The sequence below is a fragment of the Lycium ferocissimum genome, chromosome 10, assembly GCF_029784015.1.
Source record: "Lycium ferocissimum isolate CSIRO_LF1 chromosome 10, AGI_CSIRO_Lferr_CH_V1, whole genome shotgun sequence".
Taxonomy (NCBI): domain Eukaryota; kingdom Viridiplantae; phylum Streptophyta; class Magnoliopsida; order Solanales; family Solanaceae; genus Lycium; species Lycium ferocissimum.
This window is the reverse complement of record NC_081351.1, coordinates 62,022,202-62,043,990: the sequence shown is the minus strand read 5'-3', so window position 1 is coordinate 62,043,990 and position 21,789 is coordinate 62,022,202. Positions and strand designations below refer to the sequence as shown.

Below are 21,789 nucleotides of genomic sequence, written 5' to 3'. Positions count from 1 at the left end.
AAGGCTGTTCCCGGCCCTGTCAGTTGGCATCTTCCCTTTGTACGAACACCACAGAAAATTCTATCATACGATTAATGTTTCGGGAAAATACATATTTTGCCTTGTAAACTTGTACAGGAAAAGTTATTTACACCTAAGTTTTGTGGCGACCCCTTGCCCCTTATTCTTCATTTTGGGGGGAAACAAATAAATGATGTAGGCCTCATTTGTTTGTAGTTATTGAAAGTTTTAATTTTAATCATTCAGATATGTTTGTTTATTGTTTAGATCTGAATTTTGTTCATTAAGTGCACTTTTTTTTTAAAAAAAATATATATATTAAAACCGTTTAATGACTTTTAATACATACGAATGATATGATCTGCAATAAAGTCTTATTATCATTAAGATGTCTATTAAAAAATCTTTACAAAGATAACAGTTCACCACTACTCCATTCACTTTATTGCATAACTTGCCACTAACCATTATCAACTACCGTTGTTGACGCTGCCCTTCTCTGTCACACCCACCATTGCTGCTAATCACTACAGTTGGTTTTCACCATCACTCGTCACCATTTACAATCATCACCACTAACCACTATTACCATAACAACCACTAAAAGCTATTGACAATCATCAATAGCCACCGCTATATATCTTCAACCTCCATCATCATTTACCACTACTATTCACCCATTAGCTATTACTATCATCCACTAAATTATTAGCCATACCGAGTACCATTATATATCAAACTTGGAATACAAGAGTCTTTGGTTTTCAATAGGATGAATCTTTCTGTCTTGTCTTTCATTTAGGTCATGTACAAATGTTGTACTAAAACATTATCAATAAAATCATATTTTTTTCTTATATTTCTTTATGGTTACAATTATTTATATTATGTATACAAAATTTTATCACGAACAATACTCCTGAGCGGTCATCGACCTATATTATTTAATAATATTATACACAAGCGAGTCATCGACCCAATAAATACAAGAATTATCTTAAAGAAGAATATCTCAAATTAAAAGAAATCTCAAATCAATTTTCCTATAATTAAATCTAATCTCTAATAATTAATTTCAAAAGAAATAAAAACCAAAACCACCAAGGAGAAATTTTAGTGGCTCAATTGATTAAGTTCCCCACCCCGTAATCCGTGTACGTTTCCCTTTCCCTGCCCCCAAACCGAAAAGAAAAGCCACTAAGGTAAAACTAAAACCAAACTCTTATTACCAGTACACATTTGATCTCTTTCCTATTAAACAAACTCTATTTTTATGCCATCCAAAGGTTCCAAACGCACATAAATTTACTCTGGAAGTAGTAGGGGGTGGAATGAAGAATATTGGGTTTTCTCTCTTGTTGGCGAGTTCTCACTGCTCGACTACTCTTACATAACTGCTGTGGTCCTTTGTTATTGCCTTCTTCCTCTAATCTTGTTCGATTGCCTCCATTTTTACCTCTTCCGGTAAGCCTTTCTTGCTTTATCTCTCTATTTTCATAAATCCGTCTATTTATTCTACATGTATCTCTTTTGTTCTTTTTGGATTTTCTTTTTTCCGAAAAGGGTTTCGTCTAATATCTAGGGTATTAAGCTTAGACTCAAGATCAAGAAATGCAGGGACATAAACACTCTATTTACTATTGTATTAGTATAGCATCATTGCATAATATTTTTGGGTGGTTCTTGTCCGCTGTAAAACGGTTTATCTTGTAATTAGATCAAATTGACACTTAGGATGAAGTCCTTCAAGTTCTAATTCTTGGATCAGTCTCATATATGTTTGGGTGGTTGTTACATATTGTTTCATAATGTATCGTATTATATTGTATTGTATCATACTGTATTGTTTTGATGAACACAACGTTTGGATAGATTGTATCGTTTTGCGTCGCTACATAATATCACACATCAACGCATAAACCTAGAAGAAAAGTAGGGTACAGGGTAGAGCTACTATAAAAATATGGGGTAAAATATATAATAGGATTATTAGATAATAAGTAAAGATAAAATGAGAAAAAAGAAAGGTATCGACTCGATCAGATCAAATCAATCTTTACACAAAATGGGACCTTTCATCGTTACATAACGATTATATAAAATTTAAAAAATAGTCAAAACAAATATTGTAATTAAACTAACAAAACAATAGGTAACAACCATCCAAACAATATAGGGAAAAGGATAAAAAATATCCCTTATTTTGTTTTAATGGCTAAAAATATCCTCCGAACTAATTTAGGTCATTTATGCCCCTGCCGTTATGAAAGTTAACAAATATACCCTTCATTTGATGGAAATCCCCAAATTGATTCAAATAATCCGATTTCATAAAAAATAACCCATTCTTCTATTTTACCCGCCCTGACCCACTTCCTAAAATAATCCATTCTTCCTTCTCTCTCATATTTTCTCCTCCAGCTATCAAACCCGTCGATGGAGGCTTACTTTCTCTTTAGTCGTTGACTGATTCAAAAGTTAGTGTCATGTTTTAGGAGCTACAATTTTTCTGTTTCAGTTAAGTCATCTTGCGAGTCCTAATTATGTTGAAATTAGTTAGGTAGTGGGGTCAACTTTTTTAGCCATTACTTCAGGTCATACGTTAGTGCTCTATTTATCTGCTTAGTTGGTTGCTCTGCAGTACTAACTATTTAAAGATATGTACTGGCTGTTTCCAAAATGACTTCAATTGTTTCCGTCTTTCTTTGCTTTCCTTTCTAAGGGAAGAGCTTCAACTGAATTTTTATTCAAATAATGAATATCAAGTTTATAAATTATAGATGTTTGACAAAGATGAAAGTTAAAATGTTTTCTAGTTCAGAAACCACTTCTTAATCTTCCTTCTGGTTATAATTGATGGAATTGACGGCTTGAGATTTGTAGGAGAAAATATGAGAGAGAAGGAAGAATGAGTTATTTTAGGAGGTGGGTCGGGGTGGGTAAAATAGGAGAATGGGTTATTTTTTATGAATCGGGTTATTTGAATCAATTTGGGGATTTTTGTCAAATAAAGGGTATATTTGTTAATTTTGATAACGGCAGGGGCATAAATGACCCAAAATTAGTTCGGAGGATATTTTAGCCATTAAAACAAAGTAGAGGGATATTTTTGACCCTTTCCCCAACAATATAATTTGTTGATTTGATCAAATTTGAGTACTGAAAACTTTTAATCTTGTAATGTCCTACTGCTGTCCTTTGGCTTTTAGGATTCAATTAGGCAACATGACCATGCATAGGTTGCTTAGCTGCAGTACTGTGCTATGTTTGTGCTTGCTCTTTAACCAATTTAGGACAAGAATTCCTCGAAGTATCCTCCCAAATCTGGCTGCGAAGGACTGTATTTGTTAGAAAAACAATCGTAGGTAGTTCGAGAGGTCAACATTTCAGTATGGTGTAGGTGGTGCTAAAAATGTATATATATAGACTACCCCTGTAGATATAAAATGTATCTTCTTACTTCTCTCTACTCTTATAAAATAGTCTTATAGATTCTGCGTTGACTGGTAATTCAAATGTTTGGTTAAAATATTTCTTTGATAAGTTAAGGTATGAATACAAGGTCGTTGTTGTTGTTTTATCAAGATTGGATGTGAAGGGAGGGTGAAATTACTTGCAGAAGTGTAAAGTTGGAAAATCTCCACAAAACAGGATCCTGGTTTTGAGTATCTTTAATACTCTTATTACACATATATTCAAATTACTTTCCGTGGTGACCATAATTGATCGAATTAAATGAACTCATTGAAGTATTGCTTATTGCTTTTGAATAAATGCCCTACACAAACTATATGGATTTTAAGCGTAAAATGCTGACCTCTGATAAGATCTTAAATTGGGGAAGTAGGTCCAAAAGTGAAACACCTTTTTTGGGTAGTTAAAGAGGATCTCATTGAATCTTTGGCTGTATAAGGAAATGAGGGTTTAGTTTGGTGAAAAAAAAAAGGAATATATGACGTCCAATTTCAAATGGGCAAAATCTATCTTCTTTTTTCAACAGAAACATTGCAGTGTTATATTTAGTATAAGAATGTCAACAACCTTAATTGTTAGCGGAGTATTCAAAGTGAAAATCGCAAAAAAGGGCCAAATGTGTTGGGGCTTTAAGCGCAAAGCGTGAAATTAAAGCGTGAGTCTCAACGGAAAAGAACACTAGTGAAGAGAAAAATGAAATCAAGCAGAATATATGAAGTAAAATTCATGTCGATCAAGTTTAAAAACCATTTCAAAATTTTGATTTAGATGAAAATTTTGAGCCGATGGTCTATGCGAAACAGCCTCTCTACCTCCCAAGGTAGGGGTAAGGTCTGTGTATACTCTACCCTCCACAGACCCCACATGTGGGATTACACTGGGTATGCTGTTATTGTATGTTTTCTGGAACTCGTTTTCTTATACTAAAATTTTAATTTCTTATTTCTAATCATTAAGACTTGCAACGATTTTTAACAATTAATGTATTAGTTTACCAATTATATTTATTATCTAGTACTGCCCTCTTAGAGATAGAGCCCATGAGTAGTGAGGCACAACCTTTGCACCTAACACGAGAGCACTACTAAGCGAGGCGAAGCGCACAACCTGGCTTTAACTGAGCTTCAGAGCTTAAACACGCCTCAATGAACCTCTAACAACACTGATTGTTAGTGCTTCCTCAGCGTCCAATTGATATCGTGATGTCCACATTATAACCTTTCTCTTCTACATCATTAAATCTTCTTTTGCTATAAAAGGTTCTTCACTATGAAGCCGACATAATTTTTGACATCCAAATTAGAGATTTCTGTATTTACTTTTTTTTTTTTTTTTTAATTATATTTTTTAAGGTAGAAACTGGAGTAATTTTTATTTTCTTCCTTAGGCACAAAACTATACTCAAAATTGTGGTCGTTCATTCTATGATTTTAGGAAGTTAGCCTCAGATGGCCTTGCAAAATGTTCTATTGCACAGTTCACATTGAATGTATCACCAAATTCTTTTGCTTAAGTTATGCCTCTTTTAATTCAGTTGCTCCAGCCTACTTTGTAGACCTGATTGGGCTATCCAAAAGATTGACCTTATTTTGTAAATACTAAAAGATTACTTTCCTCAAAATATAACATAGAATGACAAGATACGGTATTTGTTAAGTTCAATATGATATTAAGGGATACCAATAAATTTCTCTTGTGTTTTATGTTTCAAATGGAAGACATTGCACAAACTCATTCAAACCGGTGATGTTGGATGCATAAGATTATTAATTCCTTTTACTGCCCTTCCATTAGATTAGTTTATGTATCTCCTGCTTAAAGGAAATGATTTTAATCGAGAGCAGTGAGCACACAATGCTTTACTCATAACATGACTAGATCAAGGAAAATATAAGGAAAATGACAGTATATTGCAAAGAAGGAAGGTTAATACAGTATATTGCAAAGAAGGAAGGTTAATAATGAACGTAGGTATCTGATTGGGTACGAGTGACTGAAAGATAGTTTTCAAAACTTCCCTTTAGTGTATCTGCCTAGAACTTGAATTTTGCCACATGTTTAAAGCCAAAGTGTCCATTATTATGTATAGTTGAGGGAATAAACACGAGGAGAATGCTGTTGCCTTTACAGTCACGGCTGCCTATTGTGAAGAAAGCTACTTGAACTGAGTTGCATGCAAAGGAATGAGATATGCCTGTTTACATGTTCATTGTGTGGCTATCTAAACTAGTGGCACCTTAAAGCTATTTGGTGGTGCTTGAAATTTCCTGAACTTTTGCTTTCTTTCCTGTTGCTTGTGAGACAGGTCTTTCAATAATAATGAGGACAGTGGAGATGAGTTGAACTGGCTTGTTGCTAGAGCATTTTGATACCATATACAGTCAATGGCTCGTAAAGGAAACCGACAGAAGTACAGAAAAGGAGTTTCAGATTCTGGATCTGGATTGCTAAATGAGAATGAAAATAGTAATCTGACTGAGGCAGAGTGCAAAACTGCTGAAGAACCTTTAAATGGTAACCTTTCTGGCATATCTTTAACAGAGAGCTTAAACAATACACATGAAGGTGAAGGCAAGAAGAAAAGCAAGCAGAAATCTAGAAAATCACTTAAAAAGGAAAAGGAAGGTACTGATACATTGTCAATTGCAGAAGAAACAGGGCCTGAAGGCAGTGATACAGGAATTTTCCAAAGTCATAAAAGTAGAGGGGTGGATCCCGAGTCCAGAGAAGGAGCTGAGACATCTCCACACACTAGTAACCACTCAGATAATTTGGAGGGAAGTTTTGGCCATTTAGGAACAGCATTGGATGTAGAAAATGCATTAGAAAATCTTAAAGTGTCTATTATGGTTGTTTTTAGGAATTTGATGACATTGGCTCTGTCTGTCTTAAAGGTATCAATTCAGCGATTAGAGAGGTGGAAGCCATTGCTTGATCATTTAAAGAGTAATTTACTAATTGCAACTGGGTATGTTCAAGAAAAGGTTCAGCAAGCATACCCTATAATGGTTAGGTGGATCAGACATTTTGGAAATATAATGTTTTTATTATCAATGGTTTGGTTGGATTGTGCTCTTAGAGGAATTGAGTCCTTTCTATGTATGGGGATGACATCAATTCTCTCAGTTATCTGGTGTGGTGTTCTTTCTTTGATTGCAGCCGCTAAATTCAAGTTTCTATTCATTTTGGTAAGCGTCTAGCTTCTTTTCTTGTATGGAAAGCAACATTATCTACCCCTGAAATGATAAAAGGAGCTTGTAAGCATAAATTTCTAACCCTAATTGCTTCTTAGCTTTGGGTTGACTGATGAATGAATTCCTGCTGAACCAGAAATAGCTTTGAGAAGCTCTGGTTTTTTTTGAAGTCACTGAATTAATTCTGGCGATTTATAAAAAGTCTCTGAATTTGTTAAAATTGTCTTGGACATAAATCATTGTATTCACTATTGAGTTTGGCCATTTCATGCTTTAGGGTTCTAATAATTTTCTTTTACTGACTTTGACTCTGTATACTTTGTTCCATCTCCTTTTGTTGATGCTTGAATTACTGAAAGTGGTCACAACATTTTTTAAAGGAAAAGTTTCTTTTCATTCTGGGGACTGACTAACTTCTTCAGCAGTTTCTAAGACTGTAACTTTGATCAATTAGTATATTGATTTTTTGGAGTTTCCTGTGGTCACCCTCTGTCATTGTGTTTTCTTTCTAACTCTCGATTAGATTCTTTTCCTTAAACTTTGTAACTTATATGACACATTTCAATATCTTGCTGTAATGAATTGCTATTAACATTCAGGCAGCAGTTGCTGTGATTGGACTTCTTACTGGGTTCATCATCGCAGTTCTAGGAGTTGCTGCAGTGAGTATCGGCTACTTGTGGTTCTATGGAAGATTTTGGGCAGCAGTACTTCTGGTCTTGAGTGGAGGTGATTGTTTTCAAGTTTAGCGTTAAGCATTTGTTTTTACTTTTTCACATTGATTCCAGTTTTATCCACTAAGTGCTGTTTTTTCTTTAAACGTAGGAGCGCTTTACAGGCTGAAGCATGAACGGCTTGCAGTGTTTGTCGTAACTTTGTATTCTGTATATTGCGCATGGACATATGTTGGATGGATTGGTTTAGTCTTCGCTTTGAATTTGTCATTTATTTCGAGTGATATTCTCATATACTTCTTAAAAAACAATGTAAATGAGCAAAGAAGGGCCAATAGCTTTCCTGATCAAACAACTGGAGTACAAGGTGAACCTAGCTTCTATTCTGGTGGATCAGTGCCTCCATCTGCTGATGATGGGTATGTTCATCCCGTTGATCGTGGCACTGGCATCCCTTCAACTAGTGGATCTGATGCTGAGATGACTTCCGAAGATGAAGTTCTCAGATTGTTGAACAGTACAGATCATTATTCAGCACTGGGCCTAACGCGATTTCAGAGTATAGATGCTTCAGTTCTCAAGAGAGAATATAGGAAAAAGGTGATTCTTTATACCCTCCTGAGATTTTTACTCTAAAAGTATTCATCTCTGAATTTTCTGAACATCATGCTTTTTTGAAGTCTGATAATGCTAGATTTATTAACAATAAAAAAAGAAGAAGCTAGATTTATTAGAAATGCCCTGCTATCAAAGTGAACTTACCAATAAGCTAACTTATATCTCGTATTAGGCAATGCTTGTCCATCCTGATAAAAACATGGGTAATGAAAAGGCTGCTGAAGCTTTTAAGAAACTTCAAAACGCCTACGAGGTACAGGTTCTGTCTTGTGATTTGAGTTCTCTATCTGGTTTCATCCTGCACTTTATAAGAATTGGAATGTTTCAGGTCTTACTCGATTCTTTGAAACGACAAACATATGATGATGAATTGAGGAGGGAAGAGCTGCTAAATTACCTTCGTCGGTTCCAAAGTCCTTCTCAAAAGGTTTGAATTAAATATAGTTTGAGTCATCTAGTTAGTTCATCGGAGGTCAGATTTTTTACATTTTATGTATAAGCCCGATATGCAGTGAGATCAGTGAAAAGATCTTTCGTTTCAATTTGTGCAATTTCCTTTGCGTCGAAGTTAACTTCCTTTTCTGGAAGAGATACTAACTTCAAATGATATCTAACTGAAATAAGAGAATGGTCAAGTCTAGGAGTGGCAAACGGGCAGGACAGATCGGATATGGGTGGGTCGAAAACGGATTAAACAAAAACAGATAAAATATCCAACCCTTTCATATTTAAACGGATAATAATTCTGTTAACCGACGGATAATATGGATATCCATGGTCAGTTGAGAACACAAGCTAAAAGTCAATATAAGCTTAGACTCTCAGAAAGCAAGAACTCATGAAAAATAACAAGCAGAGGTATTTATAATATGATTATCCATTTATCCATCTGGATATCCATTTTTAGTGGATAATATCCATATTTGATCCATTTTTAAATGGTCAGTTATCCAGCCCTCCCTCCTTAAAAGGTACCAAGATGGTACAGAATTACAACAAAAAGCAGCCCCTGCCATACCAGGGAAACTACAAATCCCTTATCTCCTCTTGGAAATTCATGTATTGGGAAACTACAAATCCCCTATCTCCTCTAGGAAATTCATGTATTGCTCTATATTTTCCATAACTTGTCTTTTACACCAAAAATACAAATTTAATAAGCATCTATTCTTAATCCTGGGTATGTGCTGCCTTTTCTCTTCAAATCAAATCCTGTTCCTCTCCAGCCATATTGTCCAGAACACACACAGAGGAATTGTTACTTGTTTTTTTAAACCATTTTGCTAGACCTAGTCCAGTCCTTGACAATTCTAATATTTTGTAAAAGATCTAAGGCTTTAGTCCTCAGCTTTCTTTCGGAAAAGAAGGATTAGTCTCACCTTTTGCTGAAGAAACAAGCCGGAGAAAGTTATTTTAACCGGAACAGCTTTATGTAATAATAGGTTTTCATATGCAGTCTTAAGTCTTAACTCTTTTGCCTTTTTGCCAGCTTGGCTCGAATGTATATAGGAATGAGATCCAGTAGGTTCATCATATAAGTAATGACATCTATCAGTAAATGTCTTGCTTTTGGTGCAGTCTTATGTGAACTTTCTATTGTGAAGGTCCAAGGTTGTATTTAAGGAAGGCTCATCTTGTATCAGGAAATATTTTTTGGAAAATACTCCTGATAGTGTGATTGTAATGTTTGATTATACTCTGAGTCAATTCTGGATCATGCTTAACCCTTATCTTAAATAATTTCAGGGTAGAGGCTATGGATTCTTCACCTCTGGCTTCACACAGACAGAAACTGAGAGTGAGGATCCTCTTGGAGAGGCTCGACGGATTGCTTGCAAAAAGTGTGGCAACTTTCATGTCTGGGTTGTCACTAAGAAAACAAAATCCAAAGCAAGATGGTGCCAGGTTTTCCCTCCAGCCACAGTATAAGCATGTTATAAATTCTTGACTTCTGCACTTTAAGCATACAGGTTGTCTTCCTCCGCTCTAGCATAGTTTCTTGTTAGGATATTTATCTTTTTCTCTTCCATTCATAGGAATGCAAAGATTTTCATCCAGCAAAAGATGGAGATGGATGGGTTGAACAGCCTTCACATCCATTCTTTTTCGGAATGCTACTGAAGGTATCAACTAAATTTGAACAAAAAGGAAGAAAGCAAAAGCCTTTTGAGGAGACTATCTCTCATGATGAATCTCTTTAAATATTTTGTTTTCTCTTTAGCTTTTACTTCTATCTCTCATCCTTATACAGATGTTACACTACTGACCTTCACCAATCTGTGCAGGTAGATAATCCTGTTGCCTATGTTTGTGCTGATAGCAGGATCTATAACGCCACTGAATGGTACATCTGTCAGGTAAAATTTTTCTTCTCACCATCTGATAGAAGTTTATGATGTTTCTTGGATGTGGAATGGAATTTGTCTGGAAATTGAGAAGAACAAAGGTCAAAAGTGCGTTAGTGTAGTTTTTCACTTTTCATTGAATTCTTTTTGCTTTTTATCATCATGGTAAGGTATGGACTTGGCTAGCTTTCTTCAAATCCCATAAAAGGAGAATAAAACTTAAATGTGTGGTTGGGGCTCACATTTCCCAATTGAATAATCCTGTCTCTTTTTTTTTTTTGGCGGTGGGGGGGGGGTGGGGGGGCGGTGGTGGTAGTGCCATCAGTAGTTACTTGTTAAGGTTGGACCAACTTCAATTTTATCTGCCATGTGTACTATACTGTTCTTTTCTTCATATTTAGGAAAAGATCACTTCCATGAATGACGATTTCTCTGAGTGGACAAGAAATGCCCATCTATGGTATACAGGAATAATTAGCTTGTAGTATCACAGATTGGATCTTATCCAAAAATATTGCCCCCCGGTTTGCTCTATGTTTCCACTACTGACTTTGAGAATTCGTTGTTAAGTTTGTTACTAACATGTCAAGGAAGATATTAACTAGCTTGGTGGCTTCAGTTCGCTGCATTCCCACATTCTGTAGCCCAACAACTTAACTTTGTTTCTTTTTAATTTTGCTTGAACAATAAAAAACTTGTTTAAAACACACGCACGCCCTGTATGTCCCCTTACTTTGTAGTTTCAAAGGGTGCCTATAGATCTTTTAAGGTTGGTTAATCATCGAAAATGGCCTAATTTAACTGAGAAGATGTACTCTTATCTGGATTATGTGCTCGAACCATTGAACCATCGAACATTATGCTGGGTGTGCAGGGAATGAGATGTCCAGTTAACAGTCACAAGCCAAGCTTCCATGTAAATACTAGTGTAACCATGAAGAACAGCAATGGGAAGAGAAGTAGCTCAGGACAAAAAGGTGGGATGCCAATGCCAAATATGGAAGAGACCATGACCGAGGAGGAATTTGTTGAGTGGCTACAGAATGCCGTACAAGCTGGTATGTTTGGTGATTTTGACGGCAGCACGCCGCAGAGCCCATCCACACCTGCTGCAAGTACCTCTAAGAGTACTAGTACTAGCAACGCTAGTGGAAGTGGAAACAAGAGAAAGAAAAAGGGGAAGAAGCAATGGTGAGTACTGAGATGGCTAGATAAGAGCCAAATTAACTGATTCTAGCCTGGAATTGACTTGACCCCATGATTCTGTCAGATTAAAATCGTCTAGCATGTTCCAGGTTAGTTTGAAATAGGTTTCCCGAAAGTTGGCAAATAAATTGTAGTCCTGCTTTTTGAGTAAATGTTCCTATCCTGATCATTATACTGAGTTGGGAAATGAAACGAAATGGGGCTACTGCAAGCAAAAAGAGCTATGATACAACTCCCAGGTCTGATGGTTTATTTTCTTTGCCTCTGGTTTGAAATTACCAGCACAAGTTACATGTTTTTGAACTAGTTTCTGAGGATTCCTTACGCAGCATAGCAGGGACTACAGAACATCTCTAACAAATTGTGTAAATGCCATACCAAGCAGAATTTACAATTATTTTCCTCGATATTTACTGTCCATCTTACAATCTTGACATCTCCTAAAGAACAGACTTTCGGACCAGCAGAATCCTTGACTTTTATTTTAATTTTAATTTTTTTTTTTTTTTTTTTTACAATAAATCACTTTAAACTCGCAGTCAATTTTGGTCCAACTCTGTTGGTGGTTGGTCTTTTAAGGTCCACTTCACTACTTTTTTCATTCTACTCAAAGTTTAAGATCAGCAAACGCAGCCATCTGATGACGCTCCCCATGGTACGACATTCACACAAATTTGTCGTTCAGAGTGGACCCTTTGAACATTTTATCAAGAAGTTTAATCCTAACGCCTCTGTCAATGTGTGACGTCTATTCTCGTGTAGTTTTCGTAGATTTGTTTCTTTAACCAAGTTCAGTTTTTTTTCAAAGAACAGGGCATATTTGGGCCATGTTAAAATGGTTATCCAGGTTCTAGGTATAAAATCAATGTACCAACGTTGAGTTGGAATAGTAACTATGCTTTTCCACAATGGACCAAAGAACGATCTAATTTGTCAAGGTTCTTTAAATCACCATAAAAACCTAGTTCATTGAGTTAACGCCGGTAACTGACACGAATATATGATTAACAGCACCTTTCCTAAATCTAAAATTTACTTGGCATAGCTTACATTATTACGTATTTATGAAACATAACTAAACTTTACAATAATTATATTTAGTAGCTAAAATATAACATATTTACTTTCTATAGCTATCACTTTTTTACCACTCATCTGATAACTTTCCACACCCCTAAATTTAAGCAAAAAAAATGTCCCTCTCTCCTATCCTTCTAAATACACGCCATTATGCCCAATATCCCTTAATTTCCTCCAATTTCAAATCAGTTTTACAACATTTTTTTGCGCGGACTGCCCTTCTTTTGGGGTGGTCTTTAAATTTTGCCCCTCAAATTTGTGGTCTTTAAATTTTGCCCCTCATATTTGTGGTCTTTAAGTTGTGCCCTTCGCTTGAAAAGGTGGGCAAATACATAAAGTTACGGGTTCGAACCCCCGCTCAAGCATAAAATAAAAAAATAATTTCGCAAGGCGGATTTGGGAGAGTATGCGGATCCGGCATACAATCTTTAAGGAAAAGCTAAAGTTATGCCGGATCCGGCATAACTAAAAATCTGCCCCATAAGGCAGAATTTTTCCTAAGACATAGTTTAGTTATGCCTTATGGGGCAGAATTTTAGTTAAGGCATAACAAAATTATGCCCCGGCAAGAACTTTCCTTAATGCGTAGACTTTGCCTTATAAGGCAAAGTTTAAGTTATGCCTTAAGAAAAACTTTCGCATTATGGGCATACTTTTAGTTATGTCTTTGGGCATACTTTTTAGTTAAGGCATAACTAAAAGTTTACCTTGAAAAGTAAATATATATATATATATATATATATATATATAATAAGTCCGCCCTTCGGCGGACTTTTACTTAAACACAACTAAAAGTCGCCCCCTCGGCGACTTTTACTTAAACACAACTAAAAGTCCGCCCCCTCCCAGCGGACTTTACTTAAACACAACTAAAAGTTCGCCGGAGAAACGACTTTTAGTTGAACACAACTAAAAGTACGCCGGGCGGACTTTCCACTGAAGCATATATATATATTTTTTTAACTTTTCAAGGGAAACTTTTAGTAATGCCTTAGCTAAAAGTGTGTCCCATAAAACATAACTAAAAGTATCCCCATAAGGCGTAAGTTTTCCTTAAGGTATAACAAAAGTTTGCCTTATAAGGCAAAATTTAATGGGCAAACTTTTATGCCGGACCCGGCATAACTTTGTGAAGGAATTATCAAAGTTATGCCGGACCCGGCATACTTATGCCAAGTCGCATTAAGGCATAAGTATGCGGGTCCCATAACTTTGGTAATTCCTTCACAAGTGTATGCCGTTGGGGGCATAGCGAAATTTAACTCTGCCTTGCGAATTTTTTTCAAATTTTTGACTGCGTGTGGGTTCGAACCTGGAACCTATGGGTTTTAGCCGAAGGGGGCAAAATTTAAAGACCACCCCAAACGAAGAATTGCCCGTTTTACAATAGTTCATCTTCCTTGTTTATCTCTAATTAACTACTCATTAATTTCACTCATAATTCAAATTTAATTCCCAAAAAATGTAAGATTCTATACTGATTTTTACGTTTCACCGTGTATTTAACCTATATATTTGTGTTGTATTTTCAGTATATTTAGTTCGTTTGTATTTTTTAGTTCAGTTATTACAGATCTGTGACTCTACCAGATCTATATTTTATGTGCATTTTAAGTATATTTTGTATTGTTTATTTTTTTCACATGTTTCTTCAGTTAATTCGTGTTTATTGTTCTTCACCATAACTGTAGTTTTTTGTAGTATATTTAACCATTTAAATACAGTCGAAATATACAGCAAATATAACTTAGATATATTCCATAAGTCCACTTTTAATATACAGTGTGTTACAGAAGTTAAAATTTCATCTAAACACACTCCCAATATATGTAAACTATATATGAAATATAGTTAATAGTAAACCAGAATAAGTAGTATCTAACAGATCAGTGAAAATGCAACTAAAATATAGCCAAAATATATACGAAATACAACTATTAAAACATAAATCCAAAACAAAAGGTCAAATCAGTTTATATAGAGTAAACTTTTTAAATTTTATTAAACCACCAATATAATATAACATCTTGTTAGCTGTTTGAATGAGATATGAGATCAGATATGGAATGGGAGGATATTTGCGTGAATCAGGGAACATTAAAAACCGATTTTAATTTAAATTGGAATAGATTTTGTTTCCATAAATATAGCAGTTTCAGTTTTCTCCGATGTGTGTATTTCCGTTATATTTATCCTATATTTAAGTCGACGCGTCTACTAGCTAAATATAGGGTCCTCCAGCTGCGAATTGTAAATGTAGAACATGTAGTTATACGTTGTTAAAATGAGCTAAAAGGTAGTTGTTTGTGAAAATTTTACTTTCTAAATCTACTAGATATGAAAAGGCCCGTTTACGAGCCCAACAATACAATTTAAAATTGTGTTTTGTAGGTGTTCATTATTTCTTTAAAAAAGAAATTATAAGTTTTTTAAAAATATTTTCAGCTAAGCATAATAGAGAATTATAGTGAAATTACACTTTATAATAAATTGTCTTTCCTATTTCTATAAAACTAAACAATAACTTATGGTTTGTTTTAGTTGCCACAATTAACTGTATGCTCTAACATTACTAATTTCTACTCATAACAAACCGTAAATATGTTAATTTTATAATAAAAGTTAAGGTACGGGTGTACAAGTATATGTTTCAAAGTATATAGTATAATTTAAATTGTGTTTGTAGGTGTTCATTATATCTTTGAAAGAAGAAATTATAAGTTTTTTAAAAATATTTTCAGCTCACAATAAAGAATGATAATGAAATCACGCTTTATAATATATTATCTTTCCTATTTCTATAAAATTAGACAATACTTATATTTTGTTTAAGTTGCCACAATTAACATTTTAAAGATTATATACTCTAATACTCACTTTAACATTACTAAATTCTACTCATAACAAAGCTTAAATGTGTTAATTTTATAATAAAAGTTGAGGTACAAGGGTGTACAAGAATATGTTTCAAAGTATAGCAAATACGAAGTCCATTGAGAAACTTCCCTTTAGCTTTAAGGGAGCTAAAAGTATAAAATAACATTGATTCTCTAGGCGTTTAAAAAATAAGAATTGATTCTCTTATTCATCCAATATATTGATTCTCTAGGCGTTTAAAAAATAAGAATTGATTCTCTTATTCCCCTCGGTTCATATTATACAGTGTTTTTAATTGGGTACACCCTTAAGAAATTACTCGCACCTAAAAAGTGAGAGGTGTTCTCACTAAATCAACTTTAATTAATATTACGAATTTGGTATTTCTTGATTATGTAAAAATTCATTTATCTGAATAAGGATAAATTTGAAAGAAAAAATAATCAATATTTTCTTGATTATGTTAAAGCGCATTTATTTTGGACTAAATGTAAAAGTTAAAAACATCATATAATATAGACCGAAAATCGAAGGGAGCTAGCGCATCAAGCTGTTCGCAAGGGCCAACTTGATCCTCTTCCCCGGAGATCTAGGGAGAAAACTTAAAGTTCTGAATTTGAGATAATTAAGTCATCTTTTTAAATAACAAAATTTGGGGTAGAATAAATTTACTCTATTTATCTAAAAAGATGAAATTAAATTACTGGACTATTATTTTTAGATAAATAAATTGTTAATCAAAAAAGAAAAAATTAAGAGGGAATGCGAATACCATGTAACAGCGTATATGCACCATGGAGACATGAGTGGGGCATTTATAGGTAGAACTTGTGGGTCCCACTCTTTTATTGCTTTAACCTTATGTAAAACTTGTCAGATGAGTAAGCTATTTTAAGTGTGAAAAGTACAAAAGAGATGAAATAATTAATCTTCTAAGTTTATGTGGAGAAAAGTCATATGGAGTGAGCAGAAAATCATTTATACCATTGAGCAGAATGACAATTAGTGCCTCTGTGGTAACTAAATTAATGAATTTGTTTACAAATATCGACCAAAGTCGTATTAAATCCCCTTCTTAGAAAATGGAACTTCATATACTAGAAGCACTTATCTTTGTGAAAAATCAAAGTTGCAACCATCATAGGTGTAAATTTTTAGTCTCACGAAAGCCTTTCAATTTCTTCGTTTAACTTCACCCTATTCGCGACCACTCCCTCCCTTCCAAAAAGAAAAACAAAAGGAAGAAACAAGAAATCGAGGCACTGAGAGTTCGTTTGCATTAGCTGATTGCAAATAATTGATAAACTTAAGTGGCTGAAACTGATTTTTTATTTTTTTATTTTATAAATGAGTTGTTATATGTTTGGATTGAAGTATTGAAACGCTAATAAGCAGCTGGGGTATTTGGTAAAAAAGTGCTGATACATTGTTTTTGGCTTAAGTCAGCCACAACCATCTAAACTTGTCCAGAGATTTCACTCAGACACCTCAACTCAACTTTGTTCCTATTGGACACCTCTACCACTCCGAATTTGTACCACTTAAAACACTTTTTTGATAATCAGGCAAAAATGGAAAGTGTGTGAAATACACTTGCCAATGACATGGCAAAGTCACGAATCAACTATGAACACGTGGCCATTGGATCCAAATAATGATTAAAAAATTGTATTATGAGTGGAAAAAAAAAAGAAAAATTATTTTTTAAATTAAAAAAAATGAAAAACAGATGTTGTAATCCCTACACAACCCACCGGCCCACCCACCCAAACCAAACCCTTCCCCTGTCATCCCATCGGAAAAACAGTCACCCACCACCTCCTTCTCTTCTTTGTTTCTACTTCTTTTATACCACAAATCAACAAATGGCAAAATCAGATTAAAAAAAGAAAAAGAATGAAAATTCTAATGGTAGAAACTTTTTTCTTTTCTTGGACCCCACAGTCACCGGCTGTCACCCTCCCTTTCGGCGAAGCCCTTTTGTTTTTTCTTTCTTATAAATAAGCTGTTGAGATTAGTTAATAACCAGTGAAATAAATAGTGAATCACAATATATAGCTTAATAGAGGGATTTTGTTGAGATGTTTGTAGAAGATAACCAGCGCCGACGAACCACTCCGATATCGATGGTGAAGAGAAAAGAAGGGACCCAAATTGTATCGTTTTAAAATTAATTTTATCTAATTTTGTGGTATCATTTCAATAAACTTAGTGGGTTGGCATTTTAATTTAAGTTTGCTCGGGGGTAGCCGAAAATGGTTGACAAACTTGTGGTAGCTGAATGGTAGCAGGAACGCGGCAAAATTATAAAGGAAAATAAGTGACAAGAAATGATATGTTTTGATAACATGACAAACCCTAAGGAACCAGATACAATTAGGTTCTCCCGGCTGAACCTGGTTAACCTTATGATATCTCATATGTTGCTTTTATAACATGCTCATTGAAGGATTAGATGCCTGCAGGATTTGCTCATATATGAGAGACCTAATATGTTGATTCAGAAGGACCAGATGGGATCAGGTCTCCAGCCTACTCAGCCAAAAATGCAGTTGTAGAGCCACTGACAGTGTATCCAGTACTTACAACTTGTTCGAAGAACAGATGAGAAACCAGGTTCCTCTAAATAAAGGTTCTGGTTACTGAAGCTGAAAGTCCAAATCCATAGCTGTAAAGTGTGCTGCTAAAAAGTACAAGGCGCTTTACAACAGTACCTCAGTAAGGCCGATTGATGAACGGTCCAGATTTCATGAGTGGTCATCTTTACACACACTCTCTCTCTGTGCATATAAAGACATCATCTTCCAAGAGAAGATTCATTCTTGCACAATCCGAAAATTGCTCAATATAGAGTGCAAGTCTTCGCCTTTCAAGGTGTTCCTCTAGAACAGAGCCTCAGCAACCTGAAGGACCAGGTCCAGAACTGAAGATGTTTTAGGTCCTTAGGTTGTTGAGTCTTTGTTCCTTTGTGCTTAAACTATAAACCTACTCTTCCATAAAAAGAAGCTATTTGTAGGTGTTCCAAATTCTCAAGGTTGCTTCCACAAGCTCTTGAGTGGTACATTAGGCTAGATTTAGCTTAGTTGTATTAGTGTATGGCTAGAGTTAGTCACTGTGGTGAATCTCAAAGGGTGCCTTTGAGTGGTACACTAGGCTAGAGTTAGTCTAGGTGTATTACTATGCTTGGCTAGGGGTAGTTGATGTGCCGCAGATTCGTGGTGCATTCGACTCCTTTTTACTATGGATTTTGGGTGTTCTCAAGTAAGTCTGGTTCATTTTAATGTGTTTTTATTGTGTTCTAGGTAGGCGATGGCCCAAAAGCAAAAATAAAGAAAAAGAAAGAATTTCCCAGAAATGAAGATTCGACAGTCCGTCGATCAACGTCAATAAGATGGATTTTCCAGTGATGGCCTAAGTTAAAGGGGACAAAGGACGGAACCATCGACGAAGCATCTAATGGATCGACGTTTCGTTGTTTGTCTCGTCAAACAAACTTGTCCATCAGAAGAGAGAAAGACGGAAGAATCGACGGGGCGTTGAACTGGTCGACGGCACCGTCGAATGGACCATCAAACTGGAGAACTAAAAGACGAGGGAATCGATGGCCCGTCGAACCGATCGACGGTCCGTCGATTCTGCCACCAGGGGCAGTTTTGCCAATTGCTGATGTGCGTTTCTTTTAGCCTATTTAAAGAACATTTTAGGTTTTTGTCATTATCAGAATATTCTCCAACATTGAACACGTTTTCCATTGGTGGGTGAGCATTGAATACCCCCCTTTTGGAGCTTAGTGAAGACAAAAAGATTCCATTTTCCACCATCTTTATTTCTCTTTGTAAGTTTTATGTCTCCATTAATGCTTACCACTTTTGTGACCTACATGTGTGAGTAGTTTCTTTAATCAAAGTTGTGGACCTAAATGATGGGTGTTATGTAATGGGTGTCTAACATTGTGTATATATATAATGGGTTGTGATGTGTTTTATTATTTCTCATATTCATTGTTAGTTGGTGGTTGCAAACACTTACTTATGCACAAACCCTAGTTTTGTTTGGAAAGATGAACTAGGGTTTGAGTTGAAATAATATAACAAGGACTCGGGGCGCTAACCCTCGGTTAATGGACTCATTTAGGAATAAGATGAGTTCTACTTGGCATATTTAATCGGTCTTAGTTACAACTTTTCTATGTTTGGGAAAATCATGAAAAGAAATACTTTTTAATTATTGAAAAATATTAGGAAGGCATTAGAGATTAAGTGCATACATAACCACCACCCATTAGAAATATATCATATTGATACCCATAGCATAACATCTAATCACAGCGGGAATTCTTCTAATCCAACAATTTCCACATATTTCAAAATAGCGAATACAAACCAAAACCTTTTATCTACTCTTTCGGAATAGAATTGAAGACTTTGAAGATTAGTAACATATATAATTAGTATTGATTTCACACTGTATTCCCTGTGGGATTCGACCCCAACTAACTTGGGTTACTATATTTGACACTGACCGCCTTACGCCATAATTTAGGTGTAATTTGAGCGTATCAAATTTTGGCACCGTTGCCAGGGAATACGGTTTTGAAATTACTGATTGTTGTGTACTTTTCTTTAAAACTTTTTCTATTCCATCACACCTGTGTGCTATTTTTGGTGAACCGTGTGAACATGGCGGAAGACATAATCGAAATCAAGGAAACCAAGGTGGGCTCCAAGAGAACCCACCTGCACCAGAAGAAGAGGAAGATGAGAATATATTTGCGGAATTCATCAATGAAGCTGATTATGCTTCTGCTGTGGTCCTTCCTAGGACTGGAAATGCGACTTTCAAAATTGATAGTTCTATCTATCAGCTGCTGAAACTTGAAGGTTATTTCCAAAATTCTTCGGAGGACTGTCCACTTCGACATTTAAAGAACTTCCTGCACGTGTGTGCTCAACAATCTCAAGGTGCTGTTTCTGCTGATGCACTTCCGTTACGGGTCTTCAAATATTCCTTGGCTGGCCAAGCAAGGGAATGGTATGAAAAGCTTCCCAGCAATTCCATTCACACCTGGAGCGGGCTAGCCAATACATTCTTGAAGAAATGGTTTCCACCGAGACAAAAAAGCTGAACTTCGTGATAAGATCTTTGAGTTCAAATAGCTCCCGGGGAACAATTATATTCGGCATGGGAGCGGTTCAAGTACTATCTAGCTCAATCTCCAACTCACTGGTTTCAGGATGCTATTCTCACCGAGAAGTTCTACAAGGGGTTAGATACAATGAATCGTTTGTCACACACTTGCGCTTTGGGGGATGCTTCATGGACAAGTCATTTGTTAACATCACCCGGTTGCTCGATAAGCTCACCACCCACAATCAAGCTTGGCACTCAAATGATAGTGAAATCTTGTCATATGGTAGTCCCTCTGTTGCCGCGGTGGCCAAAGAAAATCATGAGCGAGATCATGCTTTTGCTCAATTGCAAACCACCGTGGATTTGCTGTCAAAGAGGCTTGCGGAGAAAGAAGCCAAGAGTGTGAATGTTGTTGAAGAAATGCCATCTCATGCTCCCGGAATGTATCAAGTCTCGGAGGAAACTTATCTAGAGGGGCAGCCACAACGTGAGGATGCTAATTATATCGATAACTCTCAAGGGGGTTATCAAAAGCAATGGAGACCCCAACAACAGAGCAATCAATATGGTCGAAATGAATATGGTGGTTCGGACAGGAGGGATTACAACAACAACAATTATGGTAATCGAAATTCCAATGCTTATGTTCCACCGAAGGGTCGTTCTTCAAACTCTCAAAATTGGCGAGAGGGTCCTTCCAATGATAAAGGGACCTCTCGAATGGAATCTATGCTTGAAAAGATCTTGGACAACCAAAATAAGAGTGACAAGAAGATGAAAAATTTGACCGAGGTGGTAGGCTCTCACACCGCTTCGATTCAAAAACTTGAGTGACAAATGTGAGATCTCTTTCGCGAGCAACATACCCCACAAAAAGGAGCCCTTCCTAGCGACACAATTTCGAACCCAAGGGGTAGTGGAGGTGATCACATTGCCTCATGCAAAGCTATTTCTACTAGAAGTGGGAAGATCCTTAATGCGGTGAATGAGAGGGTGGTTGAACCTATTATTGTCGAGCCGATTTTTGATAAGGTTATTGAGGAAGAAACCGAAGAAGAATTGGAGGCACCAATTGAAGTGCCTATTATTATCGAGAAAGAGAAGGAGGCATACCCTATTGTTCTCGAGGATGATGAGGTACCAAGTGCTGAAAAAACTACCGGGGGTAGCACTCAAAAGAGCAAGGTCATG

The 21,789-nt window shown here is 35.8% G+C and overlaps 1 protein-coding gene across 1 annotated transcript; it reads left to right on the top strand.

Annotated features, from left to right (window-relative positions):
- Window positions 1–1,147: 1,147 nt before the first annotated feature.
- LOC132034469 (uncharacterized) lies at window positions 1,148–11,918 on the top strand. Its single transcript, XM_059424835.1, has 10 exons — window positions 1,148–1,464; window positions 5,780–6,662; window positions 7,268–7,397; window positions 7,494–7,942; window positions 8,133–8,213; window positions 8,289–8,387; window positions 9,707–9,865; window positions 9,997–10,083; window positions 10,246–10,317; window positions 11,180–11,918. The coding sequence occupies exons 2-10, from the start codon at window positions 5,859–5,861 to the stop codon at window positions 11,498–11,500; spliced, it is 2,202 nt and encodes a 733-aa protein (XP_059280818.1). The 5' UTR covers window positions 1,148–1,464; window positions 5,780–5,858; the 3' UTR covers window positions 11,501–11,918.
- The last annotated feature ends 9,871 nt before the right edge of the window (window positions 11,919–21,789 follow it).

Coding starts and splice junctions, on each gene's coding strand:
- LOC132034469 (XM_059424835.1), top strand. CDS start 5,859: ATGGCTCGTAAAGGAAACCGACAGAAGTACAGAAAAGGAGTTTCAGAT. Junction 6,663..7,267: donor TCAAGTTTCTATTCATTTTG/GTAAGCGTCTAG, acceptor ATTAACATTCAG/GCAGCAGTTGCTGTGATTGG. Junction 8,388..9,706: donor TCCAAAGTCCTTCTCAAAAG/GTTTGAATTAAA, acceptor AAATAATTTCAG/GGTAGAGGCTATGGATTCTT.